This window comes from Balaenoptera physalus, assembly GCF_965194825.1.
Source record: "Balaenoptera physalus genome assembly, chromosome: 14".
NCBI classification, from domain to species: Eukaryota; Metazoa; Chordata; class Mammalia; order Artiodactyla; family Balaenopteridae; genus Balaenoptera; species Balaenoptera physalus.
The window spans coordinates 88,882,015-88,901,084 of record NC_138893.1 but is presented as its reverse complement, the minus strand read 5'-3'; the positions used below and the strand labels follow the sequence as shown (position 1 = coordinate 88,901,084).

Below are 19,070 nucleotides of genomic sequence, written 5' to 3'. Positions count from 1 at the left end.
TGTCTTTATTCCTGTCTTGCCGCTAGGTTCTTCATGACCTTTTTTTTTTTTTCCCTTAGATTCCATATATATGTGTTAGCATACTGTATTTGCAAATGAAGCAACTGACAAAGGATTAATCTCCAAAATTTACAAGCAGCTCATGCAGCTCAATAACAAAAAAACAAACAACCCAATCCAAAAATGGGCAGAAGACCTAAATAGACATTTCTCCAAAGAAGATATACAGATTGCCAACAGACGCATGAAAGAATGCTCAACATCATTAACCATTAGAGAAATGCAAATCAAAACTACAATGAGATATCATCTCACACCGGTTAGAATGGCCATCATCAAAAAATCTAGAAACAATAAATGCTGGAGAGGGTGTGGAGAAAAGGGAACCCTCTTGCACTGTTGGTGGGAATGTAAATTGATACAGCCACTATGGAGAACACTATGGAGGTTCCTTAAAAAACTAAAAATAGAACTACCATACGACCCAGCAATCCCACTACTGGGCATATACCCTGAGAAAACCATAATTCAAAAAGAGTCATGTACCAAAATGTTCATTGCAGCTCTATTTACAATAGCCAGGACATGGAAGCAACCTAAGTGTCCATCAACAGATAAATGGATAAAGAAGATGTGGCACATATATACAATGGAATATTACTCAGTCATAAAAAGAGACGAAACTGAGTTATTTGTAGTGAGGTGGATGGACCTAGAGTCTGTCATACAGAGTGAAGTAAGTCAGAAAGAAAAATAAATACCGTATGGTAACACATATATATGGAATCTAAGAAAAAAAAAAAAAGGTCATGAAGAACCTATGGGCAAGACAGGAATAAAGACACAGACCTACTAGAGAATGGACCTGAGGATATGGGGAGGGGGAAGGGTAAGCTGTGACAAAGTGAGAGAGTGGCATGGACATATATACACTACCAAACGTAAAATAGATAGCTAGTGGGAAGCAGCCGCATAGCACAGGGAGATCAGCTCTGTGCTTTGTGACCACCTAGAGGGGTGGGATAGGGAGGGTGGGAGGGAGGGAGATGCAAGAGGGAAGAGATATGGGAACATATGTATATGTATCAGTGATTCACTTTGTTATAAAGCAGAAACTAACACACCATTGTAAAGCAATTATACTCCAATAAAGATGTTAAAAAATAAAAATAAAGAAGTGACATAAAAAAGAATGAATATATGTATATGTATAAGTGAATCACTTTGCTGTACACCTGAAACTAATACAACAGTGTAAATCAACTATATGCCAGTAAAATTAAAATATTAATTAAAAAAAGAAATCATCTTTAAGCCTCACATTTTTAAGATGAGGAAAGTGAGGGCTAAACAATGACCCAAGGTCATTCAGCTAAGAGAGATGTGAAAAAAAAAAATCAGTAAGCATCTAAGAAGTACTTATGATATATTATCAGGCACTGAGCTAGATACTTTCTCATATAAAATAAAACTGTGAGTTGGGCATTATTACAATGACATCCAGTCTACTGCATAAATGAATAAATTCTCAAATAGGCTTTAAAAATAAAATATTCAAGGGAGATAGTATAAGGAATTTGAACAATTTTTAAAGTAACACTTGTTTTATAAAGAGAGAAGTGATGAAAAAGAAAAAAGATAAAAACCGTTCTATATAAAATATAAAAAGATGTTTATACTAACTCAATTACTTAAAATTAATTATGGGGACTTCCCTGGTGGTCCAGTGGTAAAGAATCTTCCTTACAATGCAGGAGACACGGGTTCGCTCCCTGATCAGGGAACTAAGATCCCACATGCTGCGGGGCAACTAAGCCACAACTACTGAGCCCGTGCACCTAAACTAGAGAGCCCACATGCCGCAAACTACAGAGCCCACGTACTCTGGAGCCTACACACCACAACTGGAGAGAGAAAACCCACACGCCACGACTAGAGAGAAGCCTGCACACCGCAACTAGACAGAAGCTTGCACACCACAACGAAGAGCTCGTGTGCCACAACGAAAGATCCCGCATGCCTCAACAAAGATCCTGCGTGCCACAACTAAGACCCGACGCAGCCAAAAATAAATAATAAATTAAAAATTAAAAAATTAATTATGCATGACTTAAGAATATGTTTTTATGAAATTAATGTTTTTTTTTAACAAGGGTTCTTATAGGCAGGAAATATATACACTTTTCCTGTGAATACTCCAGGAAATATTGTGAATACTCCAGACTTCACCATAACAGCAGTATAATGTAGAACTCAATACAAAATAGAAAAGAACACCAGGCCATCAATTTTAGTTCCTTTTATACTGACAAAGCTTGTTAGGAAAAGAGGAACAGTTTTATTTTTTATAAATAGGGAGAGGATTTTAGTGTCTATTTTGGAATAGTAGGTAGCATTCCAGCTGTTTGGGGCCGCTTTGGGCTCTAGGCACTTTAAAATTAATGGGTTGGGCCTAACAAAGGGCATATTTTCCTTCTGCATCAAAAATGTATGCTTGTTCCTAGCAGATACAATATGTTTCTGCAAGTATGGCACATTTTTATTATACCATGTAGTAAATGAAGACATTTGCCTTCTCCTAGAGACACAGCTCTTGAGTCAATTGAAAGAAATGAACAAGTAAACCTCAGTGATTCTCATACCCCTATAGGAACAGGCTGATTTCTCATGAGAGCTGCATTCAACCTATGGCTAAATAATGCTATTTTAAATTCCCCTCTGTGGGAAGTGTAATTCTACAAAATGAATATGGGCTTTGGAGCCAGAGAGCTCTTAGTTCAAATCCCAGTTCTACCATTTACTAGTTCTGTGGCATTTAGATAATCCCTTTATTCCTCTAGACATCACTTTCCTCACAGGGTTAATATGAGGACTACATTATAAAACACTTAGCAAAAGAGCTGGCATATAGTAGGCACTTAATGAATGGTGACTATCAGCAGTCCCCTGTGAAATTTAAAGTTACCTACTACTTAAGCATCTTTCAGTTCTGGCCAAACTTTAAATTAGCATCAAAAAATCATCTGTTTCTCCCACTATGTTGAGTAGCAAAAGAAAAATATTCAAGAGATCTTCAGTTTCAGCCATGCCCTCAGCTTCTAGTCGGTGAGAGACACGCAGCCGTAGCAGTTGGATTGGGCAGTCTGTCTTGACACACCACTGTGCTGAGTGCTTGAGGACGTGGCTCACCAGATGGTTGGGGTTAGTGTGTGTCATCACATTTGAGTGGGGATTAGGAGCAGGAAGCCTGCCTCGCTGGAGCTGTGTGGTCTTCTCCAAGCAAAGAGTTGAAGGCAAGAGAACTACTTGCTTGGGGAAGAAGAGGAGGAATGTGTTTTCTGCAGCCACAAGTAAAGCAGTCTCTTCTGGTGCTGACGGCCAGCCACCATCATCTGAGGAAGGTGAATTTGGCAAATGACATGCAGATTCTCAAAGACAGAATAACTGCAGAAAATCTTCAAAGGTGGAAGGAGAATAGCTCGTGAACCCGGTGCGAATACCCAGACTTCTGGGCATCCCCAAGAGCACATGACAGAATCCACAAGTAAAAGACCAGTGATAAGTTTCCAGGGAAATATACCCGATGTATACCCTCCCATACCTTCTTCAGTGGCATAATTTCTCCTGGGAGTCACCACTTTGAAACCCTGAAGAAAGTTAGAGAGTGTTTCACAAATTTTAGTATAGTTTTTAGCCCTTGCTATCACTGGTGGATTTGTTTTTTTGGTTTGGTTGCTCTCTTCTTTCTTTCTCTCTTTTATTTTTTTACTTTTTTATTTTTTTATTTTTAATAATTTTTTTCTATTTTAATAACTTTATTTTATTTTATTTATTTATTTTTTCGTTCTTTCTTTCTTTTTTCTCCCTTTTCTTCTGAGCCATGGAGCTGACAGGGTCTTGGTGCTCTAGCTGGGTGTCAGGCCTGAACCTCTGAGGTGGGAGAGCCGATTTCAGGACATTGGTCCATCAGAGACCTCTTGGGCCCATATAATATCAAATGGCAAAAGCTCTCCCAGAGATCTCCATCTCAATGCTAAGACCCAGCTCCACTCAATGACCAGCAAGCTACAGTGCTGGAAACCCTATGCCAAACAACTAGCAAGACAGGAACACAACCCCACCCATTAGCAGAGAGGCTGCCTAAAATCATAATAAGTTCACAGACACCCCAAAACACTCCACCAGAAATGTTCCTGCCCACCAGAAAGACAAGATCCAGCATCATCCACTAGAACACAGGCAGCAGTCCCCTCCACCAGGGAGCCTACACAACCCACTGAACCAACCTTACCCAATGGGGACAGACACCATAAACAACAGGAACTACGAACCTGCAGCCTGCGGAAAGGACACACCAAAGACAGTAAGCTACGCAAAATGAGAAGACAGAGAAATACACAGCAGATGAAGGAGCAAGGTAAAAACCCACCAGATGAAACAACTGAAGAGGAAATAGGCAGTCTACCTGAAAAAGAATTCAGAGTAATGATAGTAAAGATGATCCAAAATCTTGGAAATAGGATGGAGAAAATACAAGAAACGTTTAACAAGGACCTACAAGAACTAAAGAGCAGACAAACAGTGATAAACAACACAATAAATGAAATTAAAAATTCCCTAGAAGGAATCAATAGAAAAACTGAAGCAGAAAAACAGATAAGTGACCTGGAAGATACAATAGTGGAAATAACTACTGCAGAACAGAATAAAAAAAAAAGAATGAAAAGAACTGGAGACCTCTGGAACAACATTAAAAGCACCAACATTTGAATTATAGAGGTTCCAGAAGAAGAAGAGAAAAAGAAAGGGACTGAGAAAATATTTGAAGAGATTATAGTTGAAAACTTCCCTAATTTGGGAGAGGAAATAGTCAATCGAGTCCAGGAAGCACAGAGAGTCCATAGAGGATAAATCCAAGGAGAAATACACCAAGACACATATTAATCAAACTATCAAAAATTAAAAACAAAGAAAAAATATTAAAAGCAGCAAGGGAAAACAACAAATAACATACAAGGGAATCCCCATAAGGTTAACAGCTGATCTTTCAGCAGAAATTCTGAAAGCCGAAGGGAGTGTCAGGACATATTTAAAGTGATGAAAGGGAAAAACGTACAACTAAGATTATTCTACCCAGCAAGGATCTCATTCAGATTCAATGAGAAATTAAAACCTTTACAGACAAGCAAAAGATAAGAGAATTCAGCACCAACAAACCAGCCTTACAACAAATGCTAAAGGAACTTCTCTAGGCAGGAAACACAAGAGAAGGAAAAAACCCACAATAACAAGCCCAAAACAATTAAGAAAATGGTAATAGGAACATACATATTGATAATTACTTTAAATGCAAATGGATTAAATGCTCCCACCAAAAGACATAGACTGGTTGAATGGACACATAAACAAGACCCATATATATGCTGTCTACAAGAGACCTACATAGGACCTAGGGACACATACAGACTGAAAGCGAGGGGATGGAAAAATATATTCCATGCAAATGGAAATCAAAAGAAACCTGGAGTAGCAATTCTCATATCAGACAAAATAGACTTTAAAATAAAGGCTATTACAAGAGATAAAGAAGGACACTACATAATGATCAAGGGATCAATCCAAGAAGAAGATATAACAATTGTAAATATTTATGAACCCAACATAGGAGCACCTCAATACATAAGGCAAATGTTAACAGCCATAAAAGGGGAAATCAACAGTAACACAATCTTATTAAGGGACTTTAACATCCCACTTTCACCAGCGGACAGATCATCCAAAATGAAAATAAATAAGGAAACACAAGGTTTAAATGATACATTAAACAAGATGGACTTACTTGATATTTATAGGACATTCCATCCCAAAACAACAGAATACACTTTCTTCTCAAGTGCTTAAGGAACATTCTCCAGGATAGATCACATCTTTGGTCACAAATGAATACTTGGTAAATTCAAGAAAACTGAAATTGTAGCAAGTATCCTTTCCAAACACAACACTATGAGACTAGATATCAACTACAGGAAAAAATCTGTAAAAAATACAAACACATGGAGGCTAAACAATACACTACTAAATAACCATGAGATCACTGAAGAAATCAAAGTGGAAATCAAAAAATATCTAGAGACAAATGACAATGAAAATATGACAACCCAAAACCTATGGGATGCAGTAAAAGCAGTTCTAAGACGGAAGCTTATAGCAATACAATCCTACCTTAGGAAACAAGAAACATCTTAAATAAACAACCTAACCTTACACCTAAAGCAAATAGAGAAAGAAGAACAAAAAAACACCAAAGTTAGCAGAAGGAAAGAAATCATAAAGATCAGATCAGAAATAAATGAAAAAGAAATGAAGGAAACGAAAGCAAAGATCAATAAAACTAAAAGCTGGTTCTTTGAGAAGATAAACATAATTGATAAACCATTAGCCAGACTCATCAAGAGAAAAAGGGGAGAAGATTCAAATCAATAGAATTAGAAATGAAAAAGGAGAAGTAACAACTGACACTGCAGAAACACAAAGGATCATGAGAGATTACTACAAGCAACTATATGCTGCTAAATTGGACAAGTTGGAAGAAATGGACACATTCTTAGAAAGGCACAACCTTCTGAGACTGAACCAGGAAGAAATAGAAAATTTAAACAGACGAATGAGAAGCACTGAAATTGAAACTGTGGTTAATAATCTTCCAACAAACAAAATCTCAGGACCAGATGGCTTCACAGGTGAATTCTATCAAACATTTAGAGAAGAGCTAACACTTATCCTTCTAAACTCTTCCAAAATACAGAAGAGGGAGAAACACTCCCAAACTCATTCTATGAGGCCACCATCACCCTACTACCAAAACCGGACAAAGATGCCACAAAAAAAGAAAACTACAGGCCAATGTCACTGATGAACATAGATGTAAAATTACTAGCAAACAGAATCAACAGCACATTAAAAGGATCATACACCATGATCAAGTGGGGTTTATCCCAGGAATGCAAGGATTCTTCAATATACACAAATCAATCAATGTGATAAACCATATTAACAAATTGAAGGAGAAAAACCATAAGATCATCTCAATAGATGCAGAAAAAGCTTTGGCCAAAATTCAACACCGATTTATGATAAAAACCCTCCAGGAAGTAGGCATAGAGGGAACTTATCTCAACATAATAAAGGCCATATATGACAAACCCACAGCAAACATCATTCTCAATGGTGAAAAACTGAAACCATTTCCAGTAAGATCAGGAACAAGACAAGGTTGCCCACTCTCACCACTGTTATTCAACATAGTTTTGGAAGTTTTAGCCATGGCAACCAGAGAAGAAAAAGAAATAAAAGGAAACCAAACTGGAAAAGAAGAAGTAAAACTGTCACTGTTTGCAGATGACATGATACTATACATAGAGAATCCTAAAGATGCTACCAGAAAACTACTAGAACTAATCAATGAATTTGGTAATGTAGCAGGATACAAAATTAATGCACAGAAATCTCTTTCATTCTTACACACTAACAATGAAAAATCTGAAAGAGAAATTAAGGAAACACTCCCGTTTACCATTGCAACAAAAAGAATAAAATACCTAGGAATAAACCTACCTAAGGAGACAAAAGGCCTGTATGCAGAAAACTGTAAGACACTGATGAAAGAAATTAAAGATGATACCAACAGATGGAGAGATATACCATGTTCTTGGACTGGAAGAATCAACATTGTGAAAATGACTATACTACCCAAAGCAATCTACAGATTCAATGCAATCCTTATCAAACTACCAATGGCATTTTTCACAGAACTAGAACAAAAAATTTCACAATTTGTATGGAAACACAAAAGACCCCGAATAGCCAAAGCAATCTTGATAAAGAAAAACGGAGCTGGAGGAATCAGGCTCCCTGACTTCAGACTATACTACAAAGCTACAGTAATTAAGACAGTATGGTACTGGCACAGAAACAAAAATATAGATCAATGGAACAGGATAGAAAGCCCAGAGATAAACCCACACACATATGGTCACCTTATCTTTGATAAAGGAGGCAAGCATATACAGTGGAGAAAAGACAGTCTCTTCAATAAATGGTGCTGGGAAAACTGGACAGGTACATGTGAAAGAATGAAATTAGAACACTCCCTAACACCATACACAAAAATAAACTCAAAATGGATTAAAGACCTAAATGTAAGGCCAGATACTATAAAACTCTTAGAGGAAAACAAAGGCAGAACACTCCATGACATAAATCACAGCAAGATCCTTTTTTACCCACCTCCTAGAGAAATGGAAATAGAAACAGAAATAAACAAATGTCACCTAATGAAGCTTAAAAGCTTTTGCATAGCAAAGGAAACCATAAACAAGACGAAAAGACAACCCTCAGAATGGGAGAAAATATTTGCAAATGAAGCAACTGACAAAGGATTAATCTCCAAAATATACAAGCAGCTCATGCAGCTCAATATCAAAAAAACAAACAACTCAATCCAAAAATGGGCAGAAGACCTAAATAGACATTTCTCCCAAGAAGACATACAGACTGCCAACAAACACATGAAAGGATGCTCAACATGACTAATTATTAGAGAAATGCAAATCAAAACTACAATGAGGTATCACCTCACACCAGTCAGAAGGGCCATCATCAAAAAATCTACAAATAATAAATGCTGGAGAGGGTGTGGAGAAAAGGGAACCCTATTGCACTGTTGGTGGGAATGTAAATTGATACAGCCCTATGGAGAACAGTATGGAGGTTCCTCAAAAAACTAAAAATAGAACTACCATACGACCCAGCAATCTCACTACTGGGCATATACTCTGAGAAAACCATAATTCTAAAAGAGTCATGTACCACAATGTTCATTGCAGTTCTATTTACAATAGCCAGGACATGGAAGCAACCAAAGTGTCCATTGACAGAAATGGATAAAGAAGATGTGGCACATATATATAATGGAATATTAGCCATAAAAAGAAATGAAATTGAATTATTTGTAGTGAGGTGGATGGACCTAGAGTCTGTCATACAGAGTGAGGTAAGTCAGAAAGAGAAAAAGAAATACCATATGCTAACACATATATATGGAATCTAAAAAAAAAAAAAAAAAATGGTTTTGACGAACCTCGGAGCAGGACAGGAATAAAGATGCAGACGTAGAGAATGGACTTGGGGACACGGGGAGGGGGAAGGGTAAGCTGGGACAAAGTAAGAGAGTGGCATGGACATATATACACTACCAAATGTAAAATAGATAGCTAGTGGGAAGCAGCCACATAGCACAGGGAGATTAGCTCGGTGCTTTGTGACCACCTAGAGGGGTGGGATAGGGAGGGTGGGAGGGAGGGAGATGCAAGAGGGAAGAGATATGCAGACATATGTATATGTATAGCTGATTCACTTTGTTATAAAGCAGAAACTAACACACCATTGTAAAGCAATTATACTCCAATAAAGATGTTAAAATAAAAAAGAAAAACACTCAAGAAATGGGAAGGCCTTCAAATACAATTTTTCACGTCTGTAAAATTAACTGTGCATTAACTCCTGACTGAAAATACTACAACATAGTACTAATTATACAATTTTAAAAGAACAAAATATTAATCTACAGTTAATATAAAATATTAGTTGTCTCAACCTAAATCATTTCAATGGCCTGAGAATTGTTTCTGGCTTGATTTTACAGAAATCCTTTCCCTAGATCTTATTAAACCTTAAAGATCCTTGAATATAATTTCTTGGCACTTCCTTTGAGATCTTCAAAAAATCAAGAGCTCTGCTGAGTTATTCCATGACAACTAGCATGGAAAATGCTAGTTGAGAAAATTTCTTATATATATTGTCTTTTTGATATTGAAACCCATTTCAGACTAACAGTCAACAGATTTGCCATTAGTTTCATGCAAATATTTTCCGAATGTTTACATATAGTATGATATAAATGTAGCAAAAACCATCTCCTGGAATAAATGTGTGTGTCCCCATAAAAGGTATCCCTTATGCATATATAGCTCAAATTGACAGCACATAATTCACTTGAATTCATCAGATGGTTTTTCTTCTTGTAGTCATTTATATCCAGTTCACAGGCCAGGCCAATCTGCATCCTCCACAAGTAATCAAATAATGTGATCAGCCTTGAAAAACTTATTAGAGATATTCATTCTTGGTCCAATATAATCTTGGATATTGGGAAGTAGAATACTACTCAGAACCCTGGTATTTTATACTGTGTTTCAAGGATTGTAGAGAAACATATGGTTATTATGACTCTGGTACTCTCCATGATTGTATAATTAGGGTATAGTTTTAGTCTTAAAGGAGTACCAAACAGGCTTTAAATCACTAAAAAGAACAGCTTTAACTGAGAGTGGTAGAGCATCTTGACCTCCACAGTAATGAGCCTCTGCAGTCAAAGTGAATTTGGCCCATTCTGTAATTGACACTGTTCATAAAAACAATTTAAAACCATTTCATGTTTTGCTAGTATGCACAATTTCCAAACTACTAAGTAAACCATCAATATCAAGAACAGTGGTTTATGGTCATTGAAATGGACTCTCAAAATAAACAACTCACTAGTCTGTAAAACTGTTATTCCTGCTGCTGGAAGCAACATTGTGAAATGGCTTTGAAATCCAACAGAACTACAGATTTCTCCTGTAGGTCACAGTTTGGCAAAAGTGTCTTAATCCTCAATGAAGTTAGGCTAAATGGAATATCTTTCTATTATATGTGTTTGAGTCCCAATGACAGGCATACAGACTACTCCTTTGCATGAACTTTTATTTATGTGTTTCAAAATGTAATAAAATCTTCTCAGCATATCAGTCTCAGCAAGGAGCCTTACATCACTCTTCTGAGTACCAAAGCAACCAATTTAAACTGCATTTATTTATTTTATAAGATGGAGGTCTTGTCTATTGCTTAATAAGAGTATTTACAGGGGGTTTGTACTATATATTATCTGTGCATTTTTTCCCATACAAATAAAATCGCAACCTTATTAATAGAAGATGTGAAACAAACCAGGTTTCAACAAGGTGGTTCTTTTTTCAACAATGACAACAACAACAAAACTATACTAAAACTATACTGAAGTTCCACTGCAGGAAACCAAAAATTCAAAAGAACCAAGTACTAACACTGACCCCCTCTGCACTCTGACATCCATAACTAGATTACCTCCTTGTGACTTACTTAAACTCTGGACCCCAAGAAAGTTTTCAGAAAGAGCTTTTCCAAATTCTTCTTCCTGTCACCCATAAAGCTGCTTTCAGGCACTAAATTATAGATTAATGATCTCCAAACTTTTTTGATCAAGCACTCTCATTCAGAAAAAAGAAAAATTCAGCATTCATACTCAATGTATTTATCTATACATTACATATAAACACTAACCTTAGCTTTTAAATTAAATATTATTAAACCTAAATTTTTTTATTTTCTTAAATAAAAATTAAATACCACTAGAAGTTTTAACATTTTTCATATTTCCCACTGGATCATCATGCATGCCTCCTGGGTACCACTTTGGAGAATGCCATACTACATAATAAGTCAGGTCTGGATTATAAGTTATGCAAGAGGCAAAAGATAATTTTGGTTAAAAGCCTTAATTGTCGGGACAACATAGCGGCCTCCATGCTCGGCTCTCTGCTGCGGACCGTCCGGCAGGTCTGGCCCACCCCCTTATACCCTCCTCCCCCTCTCCTCTGAAGCTCCAAACCCATGGGTTCCCCACTATTCTCCCACCTGTAGCGCCCAGTGCAGACCCGTCCCAGGGTTTTCCCTCTGCCCACTTCCCTCCTCCGGCCTGAGTCAGGGGAGGGCCGAGCTGCAGATGTAAATTTGGTATTCATAAGCTTAGAGCTGACTGGCATTGAAAGCTGCAGATTGACTCCAATTTATAAGGAGTGTAGGTGGAGAGAGAAGGTGTCCGAGGAATGAGGCCCCAGAGCCTTTAATGTTAAGAGAAGAGAGCCGAGCAAAGGAGACTTGAAAGAAGCAGAGCGAGGGAGGAGAGCGTGGTGGCCCGGAAGCACTCCAGGAGCAGGGAGTGGGCAACTTTCTGCTCAAAGTCAATTGAAAGAAGAGCTGAGAATTGCCTGTTGGGCTTAGCAGAGTGGAAATTGTTGGGACCTGGATCACAGCGGTTTCGATGGCATGGTGGGAGGGAAAGCGTACAAGACAGAAGAGGAGGAAAGAAATCGGAGACTACGAATATAGACAAGCCTTTGAAGACGTTTTGCTGCAAAGGGGAGCAGAAAAATGGGTCAATAGCTGTAGAGGAGGTTGTTCCTTCATCAGCTTCAGGCCAAGTTCGAAGTTACTATGTAGATTGGAAAATGTTGCATGATGTGAAGAGAAGAAAAATGGCCTATGAGTATGTAGATGAGAGGCTACACATCCTTTCTCTCAGGAAGAATACCATTCTGCCAAAAGACCTTCAGGAAGTGGCTGATGAAGAAATTGCTGCCCTTCCCCGGGACAGCTGTCGCGTTAGAATCACAAATCGGTGTCTTACGACGTCCCGTCCACGAGGTGTAAGGCGGTGCTGGAGGCTTAGTCATATCTTCTTCCGTCACTTAGACGACCATGGGCAACTGTCTGGGGTGCAGCGAGCAATGTGGTAATAACCAGCTCCAGAACCTACTGAGCTTGCAGGAAAACCAGTTCTGGCAAGAAGACTCTTTTCTAATAGACAAAAACCTAGTTTTTATGGGGGTCCAGAATAAAGGTCTTCTCTACCTGATGCTGTCTATAGTTAAACTACTTTTAAATTTTAAATGAAAAAAATTGGATGTTTCATCCTGTCAGTGAATTATCTTTTCTCTTGGATTTAATAAATTAAACATACTGTTCCCAAGCATAGTGTGAAGAGTAGAGTAATAAAAAAATATTTCTGTGAAAAAAAAAAAGCCTTAATTGTTAAAACAAAAGGGAAAAGACAGAAAGAAAACACCAGGTCACAAATAGCATAAGTTCATTGAACATCATTATATGCCAGGCACTTCACATAAATTATGTCATTTAATCTTCAAAAGAACGCTTAAAGGAAGTATCACTTTTTCCTCTTGTACAGATGAGGAAGTTAGGATCAGGGTAATTACACCTAAGGTTTAGATCTCAAAACCCATGATTGTCAGAAGACTGGAAGTAAGTAAAAAGGAAAACAGACTATCAAATATCTGTCCCTCCTATATTCCAAAATCCTAAATATCTCTTCCCACAGAGAAGGGAAGTCTAAGGACCCATTTATTATCTGGTTCTTCTATCCTTGATATAATCATCAAAAGATAGCACATTCAGTAAATTTATTTCAAGGCAGTAGGGATAAAGGGTAAAGTATACTAAATTACTATCAGTAGTTGAGAAAAATCATCAATTAGCTTTTGATTGCCTATCATTTCTTAAGCAGATAACATGGATCCAACAAAGTCTTTAGAATCTCTACACACAGTTTTTAGTACTGAGATGTCCTTTATTCAACATGCTGATGCCAGCAGCTCCAATAATTCCCATGATCAAAGTGTTAAGAAATGTAGTAATATCTGCTTTTTCTGATTTAATTTGGTTAATTACAGACCTATCCAAACCATGTGGCATATAGCCCCACAGATCCTAATCTATTATGTGAAATTTAAACAAAAAATATTAACTGCATACAGTCATAAACACATATGCTTATTTGCATGACTCTCTTATATTATAGCCGAAAATATAACTGGCTTAAAGTTGGAAACAGCATGACTTCAATCAATACAAATTACAAAAAGAACTAACTCTAATTATCAGAAGTAGTGATATACTTTTAAATTGTCTTGTAGAAATAGCAACTAAGATAATAGAATTTTCAAGAGAATATAAGAATATATAGAATTTTTCCAAAAACTTATCAACCAAGGAAAATCATTCCCCAAAGTCTATACTACCTAGTTAAGAATATTAGAAGAAATCTGATTATCTAAGTATGAACTTTTCCCTCATACTTTAGTTTATTTTATAATACACAGAGAAATCTTACAATTCCAGTCGCTAATATCCAAACAAATATGTGGTCTGGACCATAGAAAACTAATAAATGATGACATATGAGTATAATTAACCAAAGTCATAGAATAAAGCAGTAGAAAATTATTTATAAAAAAACTACAGCATCGTAAAAACAAACTTCTCTTAAAAGTCAATATTGTTTCAGGAGCAATTTAAACCAGATTCAAATAAAATTCAAATAGGATTCAAAGATTACTCAATTCAAATAGGAAAGAAAGTTCTCTTAAAGAGAAAATAAGATTCACTACCAAATTACATTGCTTTTATAGGACTATAAAATACAAAGCCTCACAAAATCAAGAATTTAATAAAATATGCAAAATGATAATAATGGTAAAATTTAGAAAACTCTTCTATGTGCCATGACCTGTGCTAAGTATTTTATTATCACTTTGAATGGTCATAGGCACCTCAAAAGATAAATGCTATTTGTGTCCCCATTTCCAAGCAGAAGAACTGAGGTGGTTAAGAAATGTTACCAAGGTCACATCACTAATGAAATAGCCAGACTTTGACTCCAAGCTTCTTATTTATTTACTCTTTCTTAAGTAATAAAATACATGATGTGACCAGTGCAGGAAGTGTAAGATTTAAAAGGATGGACTTTGGAGTCAGATGCACGAGGATTCACATCACACCTCTGGCTCTTTCTAGCTGTTGTAAGAAATTGATCTCTCCAAGTCTGTTTCCTTTTCTATAAATGGAGATATAACACCTGTCTCATAAAATAGCTGTAAGAGTTAAAATAATATATGTAAAGCACTCAATACAGAGCTTGGGACATGGCAAGCTTCCAAAATGTGGTAGTTTTGATTATTTACAGGGTAGCTACAGTTAACAGTGTGACCTATGGTACAAGGACAAAGGAAAGGTAACTGACCTGTTGAGTGACCAAAACTGTGGCCTTGGCATGAAAGATGAATGAAATTGTCAAACCTAGTCCCCTGATTTTCTGTAAGTCTCTACAGCACTTGCTCATGTACCTGTTTACAGAGCATTTCTCTTCTCTCTAGCTCATTTCATTGTTATCTCTAACAAGTGATTTATTTTCATTTCTTTCTCATTTCCTGTGACCTGTTTAAAAGCTCCTTGCATATCTACCCTTACAAGTACCCAAGTAGTTTGTTATCCCCTAGTACAATACTTAGTTTTTGTACTTGATACCCTGGGATTCATTTTACTATGTAACAATCTACCATGAACATCTTTCTAGAATAAGCCTAAAGATTATTTGAAATACCACCTGAAAGGAAAAGAAAACTTTGTATATTACCATAACCTCCGCACAAGATTTACCAATGTAAACACAGCTTTCCAATGAAAAATAAAAGTAAAAGTAAAACTGGAACCCAGTTGGTTCCCCATGATTTAGTTTAAAACATTAAGCATACTGACTATAGTATACAACAGTTACTTGTCAAATATGAATATGAAATGGCACCACTTTGTCTCACCTCTTCAGAGTCCATAATCAGTCCCCCTCCCATTTTTACTTCTATAAACTCCTAATTGGGTCTATCTTCTAATAGCTACAATGTATAACTTAAGAGACAGCTATTTCACCAACATCTCTATTAAAAACTAAAAAGGTTTTAGTTTTACCTAGCATAGTAAGCAATTAATAGAAGAATGTGAAACAGTTCAAACTGTTTAAAGAGCAACATTTCTGATTAGCAATATGAAATAGGAACAGATCACGTGGTTCAAGTTGTGTTTAACCCAGAATGTTCTGTGTGGTCACCATATATCACAATTAATGTTATCCAGTAACTCTAATGGAGTCATTAGAGTTTGAAGCTTTGGGTAACTATCAGCACTTATTAAAACTTTTTCCTCCTTATCTAATACTAGATAAAATTAACCATTCTGCTTTAGGATACTGAATTGTATAAATTCCTGCAGAGACTTAGTAGATGAGGAATAGTGAATAGAAGCATCAGCAATTCTCTAAATCAAAAGGAATTTTTAAATACCTATTTCTTTTATACTAGGTTATATAAAAGAATATTTTTGAAAATAAAGTTGCTAAGTTTGATCAAGTAGACTTTCTTTTTTTAATGAGTAGATTAGATTTGTCCAGCATAACATTTTGAGAAAAACTCCTTCAAAGATCCTCTTAGAGGTGGTTGGAAGGAGCCCCAGTAAAGGTAAAATCTATAAAGCCAACAGATAACAATCAGCTTAAACTGTTTCCATCAGTGAATGTCAATTTTTATTACAGGGCAGAATTTAATTAATTTGGTTTCATTTAATAAATATTCTCATATAATATAGTCCCTGTACTAGATACTATCTCATATTTCTAAATAGTTCAAAGTATTAAAGATTATTTATGACAGGAATATGTTATCAATGTATATTTAAGTTTTCTTCTCCTTCTAAATTATATCTCTTAAATGCTTTAGGTCCAATTGACCCTGAACATGGTAAATGAACTCCAGTCACTAAAGAATCCCCTGAAAGTTTATATAACACCAGTCAAGGTTAGAGGTTCCATTTGAAAGATTTTAGTGTTATATAACAATGATGGTTATATATAATTATTCAGCCCCTCACACACCTCCCCCTCCCAGTGTTAGCATAATGTTCAGCACTCAGTGGGCACTTAATAAATGTTTGCTTAAAAAATCAGTAAGTGTATAGAGACTCAAATATGCATAAGTAAATCTAATACTCAGAGAATATATACCAATGGAGACAAGATGTAAGTGGAGAAAAAGACTCATTATTGGCACAATTTCAGGGTAATTACATATATACAATCATCCAATAATTGCAAATTTACAGTGTATTGAACTACTTCAAAGTAATTCTCTAAATAATGTTCCCTTCTGCCCAAAATTTCTCTTCTCTTAATTGAATAATTTTTGTAACTTGAACTAGGAATTCAGGCAATATTTTTACAAATGAAATGATTTGATTTCATTTTTAAGAAGAAGAATAAATACAAACTTAAGCATAATGTCATATCAAATAAACAAATTTATTAGGCACATGAAATTCATACCAAGAAAAGGAGTTATATGAAACTGACTCCCAGTTCTGTCACTGAGATGGGAGTTAAAAAAGAAGATTTAAAATATTGCTGGTTAAATCAATCTCAGTGATCTTTTTTTATTGGAGGGAAGTACTAATTTGATTTATAAAAGTTTAATTACAAATTAGAACAGCTGTTAATATCCCTTATCAACCATTATTTTGTTATACATGGTAGGAAGATAAGCAGATAAGGTCACCTGCCTAGAATAAGATGCTTCACATTATTTACAGCTCTAATTTTTGTTCAGTAATTGGTAGGTGCAATTCTCATTCTGCTTGTTAATGACTACGATATATTTCTGAGGCAAATTAGAGAAATAGAATTTTGTGTTACTTTCAGCAGTATTGCTAAAAAAGTGATGCAATGAGTTTTAGTTGAATTAAGTTGAATTAGCCTCACCAATATCATAATTCACCCAAGAAATTCTAACATTAAAATCACACCACCCATGAAGTGAACTTGAATAGAATAGAATTTGTGTATTTGTTTGGCATTGGTCTCCATCACTAATTGCCCCTTCTGTAAAGTAGTTTTGGGTAGAATGTAGTAAGCATTTCATGATCAGCAACTGAATGCCTATCATCTGTGAGAAAACATATATTTAAAATTGTTCTTTTGAATTCAAAATGAAAGTAAAGTACTCCAAAGAAAAAGAAGAAAGTTATTTCTCAGTTCTGAGGGAGAAAACAGACTTTTTTAAATTAACACATATAAGAGATCAGAAGTTTCAAAATTATAAAGCCTTTTTCACTAGAAGAGAGGAGCATTAGCAACTAAGGAAATCCAGTCATTGGCACAGTATGATGTATATGTACTTTCTAAGTTGGCAGCATCTGAGTCACATGGGAATCCAAACTGAATCATATGGGAAATTATGTCAAAGATTATTTTTTACTCCAAGAGTTTCTCAGGGACAATTGCTGAGACCTGCATATACACAAAGGCCTTGATACAGCTATTAAGAGTAAATAAAGTCTTCAGTTCCTATAGTGGAAGATTCCATGCCAAGTTCTAATGTACACAACCTCTCACAGCTAAAGCCACAAACAAATGAAATCAATAAAATCAGGCCGTCAAGTCAAGAACTGGGGTTGTTTCTCAATGTCTAAGGGTTTCAGTGTGGTTTTTAATTATCCCAGATGAGAACAAATTAATAGTTGAATAAAATCCATTTAAGTTAGAAGGCATTCACCTTTGACTAATGCTTTATTCTGTTAAACCTTGTTTATTATACTATTTATATCAGATACTGATAAGCAATGTTATACAACAGAGCTTTGAAAACTGGAGTGTCCTGTACACATGCAGAAGCACCACTTATGACTGCTCGGGGTGTGTAGTTCACAGCAGTGCCACATCTGAGGGAGGATCCCTAGTAGACATTGTGGATGTCTTGAATTTTTCAGGGAGATAGAAGTTAAATGTATTGTTCTAACAAAAATTTTCTGACAAAAGTGAGGTATGCGTTAAGTAATGACTCTGTAAGATATTATTGTTATTATAAAATTTATCTTAATGAAGAGGTTTCTGAGGGAGGAGAACATAGCCAAAAGTTATAGCATGATTTTTTTCCCTCTTCTCTCTAAAACATTATTGGATGCTGGCTGAAGGCATTCACCACATTGTAGTACAGCATCACAGCCTCACAGCGTCTTATCTCCCTGCTAGCTCTATTGCTGAGCCTCTAGCAGGCCATGCCACCATTCTACAAAGCCAGCTGTTTCTGAAAAATATATACATGGTAAGACTAGTAAATTCTATGAGCTTGAGATCACTGACACCATAAGAAGCCCTATTAATTGGAGGTGATGTTATGGAGATAATATGAAGATGTATCAAACATAGTATAAGTCCAAAAATGGCAGAAACACTGTAAAGAGAAAGCAAATCAATACTTGGACTTTGAGTGTTTGTGAAGACACAGCATCGCCTCCCCCATCCACAAAAAGCTAGGTAG

The 19,070-nt window shown here is 36.1% G+C and overlaps 2 protein-coding genes across 5 annotated transcripts in view; one reads left to right on the top strand and one right to left on the bottom strand.

Annotated features, from left to right (window-relative positions):
- The window catches only part of CTNNA3 (catenin alpha 3), a 1,725,675-nt gene that overhangs the window by 1,332,094 nt on the left and 374,511 nt on the right, over nucleotides 1-19,070 (bottom strand). The window lies entirely within an intron of this gene.
- On the top strand, nucleotides 11,504-17,551 carry LOC309642754 (small ribosomal subunit protein uS14m-like). Its single transcript, XM_082424670.1, has 2 exons — nucleotides 11,504-11,694; nucleotides 12,312-17,551. The coding sequence occupies exons 1-2, from the start codon at nucleotides 11,662-11,664 to the stop codon at nucleotides 12,651-12,653; spliced, it is 375 nt and encodes a 124-aa protein (XP_082280796.1). The 5' UTR covers nucleotides 11,504-11,661; the 3' UTR covers nucleotides 12,654-17,551.

Bases quoted from the DNA above. Each gene is read 5' to 3' on its own strand.
- LOC309642754 (XM_082424670.1), top strand. From the start codon at position 11,662: ATGCTCGGCTCTCTGCTGCGGACCGTCCGGCAG. The intron at 11,695-12,311 runs GTCTGGCCCACC...GCTGTAGAGGAG, and splicing joins TGCTGCGGACCGTCCGGCAG to GTTGTTCCTTCATCAGCTTC.